Source organism: Chanos chanos, chromosome 13 (genome assembly GCF_902362185.1).
Source record: "Chanos chanos chromosome 13, fChaCha1.1, whole genome shotgun sequence".
Classification (NCBI taxonomy): Eukaryota; Metazoa; Chordata; class Actinopteri; order Gonorynchiformes; family Chanidae; genus Chanos; species Chanos chanos.
This window is the reverse complement of record NC_044507.1, coordinates 21,627,044-21,632,043: the sequence shown is the minus strand read 5'-3', so window position 1 is coordinate 21,632,043 and position 5,000 is coordinate 21,627,044. Positions and strand designations below refer to the sequence as shown.

Sequence of the window (5,000 nt, the reverse complement as noted above, 5' to 3'; positions counted from 1 at the left end):
CGGCCTCCTCCCCTCCTGGACTCAGACACATCCCACTGCACAGAGACAAACAACACTGCACCTTTCCATATCACACTCGTCTGTGTGTGTGTCTGTGTGTGTGTGTGTGTGTGTGTGTGTGTGTGCGCGTGTCAGAGAGAGAGACAGAGAGAGAGAAAGACACTTTAATACTAGAAGCCCAGTTCTCCATACTAAATAGAAGGTAAAATATATACCTGAGCTCTCTCTCTCTCTCACACACACACACACACACACACATCTCACTGCAGTCACAAACGTCACTAAGACACACACAGACACAGACACACACACACACACACACACTTCATAAAGCTGATTTTTTTTCCCTCTAAGTGTGTGAAAGCTGCACTCATTTTAATTCAACTTCAAGGTCAAGAAGAAAATCCCTCCACGGGGAATAAAAAAAAAAAGTCCAGCCTGAGGAGGAAAGTTTGAGGGCAAAAAAAAAAAAGTTCTGCCTTCCTGTTACCTTTGAGATAAATATGCACATATTGAAATGAGCGTATGTCTGTGTGTTTTGTTTTAAAGCACGGCCCAGATGGAGCCCTTCTGATGGCTCTATGTAAATAGAAAACAGAGAGAGAGAGAGTCAAACTTCAACTTCACACAGTGCACCATCTGCTCTTCAAGGCTTCTGTATTTCTGCCCACCCCGTCTCCTCCTGCACCACTGTAAACCTACCACCTTAACCAGTTCTCTGCCTCTCCGTGAGAGCTCCACGGACTGCATCAGGAATCAGACCCACTACACACACATCAAACCAGCTTAGGACATGAACATTTTCTATCACAAACAACCCGAACCTGTTTCTGATCGCTTACGTTCCTCCGCATTTCATCTGAATCTGAATCGACACAGCCTCTCTGCCAAAACCGCTGGGCACTAAAGTGAATTACGGCCTTGCTTTAAAAATGACCAGTCAAATGAATGATGTATTTTAATGTCTTTTGGGTGAGGACATCCTTTATTCTGATGTTCTCAGATGTGAAAGGTCTGAATCCTAATGTTAACGCAGAGTAAAATAACGAGCGTTACGTGTCAGAGGTATTGCGTAATGAGAATATGACTGCACGGTTATCTCACTGACGGGGCGGACTGCTCCAGGCCTCCTCAGGCAGGGAGAGGGTTCCGGAAAAACAGGCTGAGTGATGGAGGGGGAAGAGGTGACGGAGGACATGGTTTTCCTATGGGGCGATGGAGAGAGAATCAAACCGTGCCATCAACTAATGAGCCAGACAGAAGGTCTCTACCAAAGTCCACGTCTACACATCGATAACATTTTAGAGGCAGGTTGCCATGGCAACTGCCAGCCTCTGGAACACGAGCCTACATAGACAATGCTCACACGCTTTCTCTCCTTTTTTTCCCCTCCCTATCTATCTCTCTCTCCCCCCGCCCACCTTTTCTCTCTATCTCTCTTTTTACTCTGCAATTCCTCCCTCTCTTTCTTCCATCCAGCGAGAGTCGGAGGTGTGTGAGTGTCCTTGTGGGTGAAGGCACTACCCGCTGAGAGATGCTACAGGACCACTATGTGTGAGAGAACTGTCTGTAAGAACAGAGAGAGAGAGAAGGACAGAGCGAAGATGGTCAGAGAGGGAGGAGATTGTGAGGTCGGGGGGGAGGGGGGGTACCTTTCCAAAGCTGCCCTTTCCCAGCACCATGAGGAAGTTGAAGTCGGAGAGTTTCATGCGGTCCCGGTTTCCGTTGTTGTCGAATTTGGAGATGGCATTTGAGGAGGAGCCGTCCGTGGTCTTGGGCCCAATTTTGGCTCTCTGAGCAGAAGCAGAACATATTACCATCACTCTGAGCAGAACCAGAACATATTACCACCTCAGTGACAAACACACACACACACACGAACACGCGCACACACACAAAAAATCGCACGCACACGCGTGCGCACACACACACACACAATTGCGCACGCACACACACACACACCCTAAACAGCCACAAACACAAGCACACACACATATACACACACAACTACACAGCCACACATGCACCTACACACACAGAGATACACACACACACACATTCACTGTCCCAATGACAAACAGCAGCGTGCCGTCTGAGATACACTGAAATGCCGTGGGGAGTGAGAGAGTTCTGCTGAACTTCACAGATGGGACATTGTATAAAAACCAGTGATGAGAGTGTGACACAGAGGTCTGCAGACATGGTTCCTTGTCCTGCACACACTCCAATGTTATCTGCCCTGTTTAGAGTTGCACAAGAACTCTTCAGATTTGCAGGGTACAAACAAGCTAGTTCACCTCTTCTGAATGTGAAAGAGTGCATGCATGTGTGTTTTGTTTTGTGAGTGTGTGTGTGTGTGAGAGAGTCTGTGCATGTGCGCATATGTATGTGTGTGTTTTGTGAGTGTGTGTGTGTTTGTGTGTGTGAGAGAGAGTCTGTGCATGTGTGAGTGCGCATATGTATGTGTGTGTTTTGTGAGTGTGTGTGTGTGTGTGTGTTTTGTTTTGTGAGTGTGTGTGAGAGAGTCTGTGCGTGTGCACATATGTGTGTGTGTGTGTGAGAGAGAGTCTGTGCGTGTGTGTGTGCGCATATGTATGTGTGTGTGCGTGTGTGTATGTGCATGTGTGTATGTGTGTGTATATGTTTGTATGTGTGTTTTATGTGCATGTGTGTGTGTATGTGCCTTGGAAAGCATAAGTGAACAGAAAGTTAATGAGTGTGTGTGCATTGTGGAAAGCAGGACTGTGTGTGTGTGTGTGTGTGTGTGTGTGAGAGTGTGTGACACTCTTCCTGGGTGGGAGCTTAATTTCTGGCATCCAATCTCGGTGTCCAACCTGGCACAGAGCGAACTGACAGACGGACCTGGATGTCTGTGTTTGTGTGTGTGTGTGTGTGTGTGTGTCTGTTTCACAGGCCTCAGTGATTAACCTGTTTGGCAGAAGACTAAGGGGAAAGCACTCTACTGATTCCTTCACTCAGCAGCTCTCTCTCTCTCACAGCCTACACACACACACACACACACGTACACACACACGCACACGCACACACAGCCCCACACACACACACACACACACACGTACACAGCCACACACACACACACACACGCGCACACACACACACACACACACACAGCCCCTCCTACACAGCCACACACACACACACACACACACACACCTACACAGCCACACACAAAAGCCTGAAGACTCAAAGGGCTTTAAGAGTCCATAGAGACAGATGTGTACAGATATACTTATGAGCTGTTACTAAAACCTGTTACTGATGTAGACTATATTCAGACTGGGTTGAAGGGACACTGTTGACTTAGACACTGCTCATCTCCTCTGACACATTTCTCATTGGGTTTCATCACTTACCACTATTTCTCCAACAGCTACACATTTCCCTCCTTAATCATTTCTCCAACAGCTAAACATTTCCCTCCATAGTCTACACTCTCTTTTCTCTGTCTCTCTCTTGTTTTTTCTCTGTTTCTCCCTCTCTCTCTCTCTCTTTCTCACTGTTGCTTGGAGTACATTCAGTTCTAATTTCCAAACTTCTCTTGCCATATTGTGAGGCAGGCAGATGGCTAAGTCTAGTCTGCTCTTGCCATATTGTGAGACAGGCAGAGGACTCAGTCTAGCATAGAATCCCATTAACCCCACTCCTAGAGTTCAGTGTCAATTCTTCACACCGCCCCTACATACACACAGCCTGGTCTACCACCCAAGACCCTCTCTCTCTATCTCTCTCTCTCTCTCTCTCTCTTTCACTAACAACCTCTTTCTCTCCCACACTCTCCTTCATCTCTGTTCTCTTTCTCTCTCTATCTCTTTTACTAACAACCTCTTTCTCTCCTGCCCTCTCCATCTCTCTGTCTGCCTCCCTCATATTCTCTCTCATTCAGTTCCTCTTTCAATCTGCCTTTCTTTATATTTCAAGCTCTACCTCATTCTCTCCCAATTCCCCCTGTTTCTCCTTCTGCCTCTCTCTCTCTCCCCATGGTCATAACTCTCCCTTCTCTCTCTCTCTCTCTGTACTGTCTGTCTCTGAAGGTCATGGTTCTGATGGACCCACACACAGACAGGCTGTTACACAGGGACATGAAGCCTCCAGGGAAAAGCCATCTTAGAAGCTCAGGTCTTCCCGCCAAAATCACAGAGCTGGAAATGAGCCACATTGATCTCAGCTCTCACAAACAGCACCAATCATCTCACGCACACATGCACACACACACACACACACACACACACACATACACACTGTTCTATGAATCTCTGGGTTTCTGGGCTCCGATTAGCTCCATGGTGGTCCGGTTGGTTCATTACAGGCCTAATTGTAATTGTAATTGTAATTGTAATTTTAACTCTAATTCTAATTCTCATTCTAACTCTAATGCTAATTCTAAATTCTAAATTCTAATTCCTTGCTTGGTGCTTGGTCACTTATGGGGTGACTCAACCATAAGCTCTTTATTAAGCATTACCTTCATGGAGTCTAACACAGCTCACATGTTTATCATAAAGAGTCCTCCCCTATCTGAGTCAAAGTCAGATGATGACTCTCATCGGCCCTCACAAAAAGGACAGAAAAGAGAAAGAGAAAGATGCAGAGAGAGAGAGGGAGAGAGGGGGGGGGAAGAGAGAGAGAGAGAGAGAGAGAGAGTGAGAGAGAGGGAGAAAAAGAGAGAGAGAGAGAAAGAGGGGGAGAAAAAATGAGAGAGAGAAAGAGAGTGAGAGAGAGAGAGAAAAAGAGAGAGAGAGAGAGAGGGAGAAAAAGAGAGGGGGGGGGGGAGTTAGTGGTAAATAAGAGAGGAGAGCAGACAAATGCTAATCTCTGAAGATTTCCTCAGAGCGGGATGCAGTGCATTCAGAACGCTTGGCTGCACACAAATACCTCCGCTTCTTTGCAGTATTGTGTCAGGAGGGGCTGGGAGTGGATAGGCGGAAAAAAAAGAAAGAAAAAGAAGGGGAGAGAGAGAGAGAGAGGGAAAGGAAGAAAGC

At 46.7% G+C, this 5,000-nt stretch overlaps 1 protein-coding gene across 1 annotated transcript in view; it reads right to left on the bottom strand.

Annotated features, from left to right (window-relative positions):
- prkcbb (protein kinase C, beta b) overlaps nt 1-5,000 on the bottom strand; it is an 86,342-nt gene that overhangs the window by 27,152 nt on the left and 54,190 nt on the right. Inside the window, exon 9 of the mRNA XM_030789855.1 lies at nt 1,653-1,793. Within this exon, the coding sequence (XP_030645715.1) occupies nt 1,653-1,793 (141 nt within the window). The remainder of the gene's footprint in view (nt 1-1,652; nt 1,794-5,000) is intronic.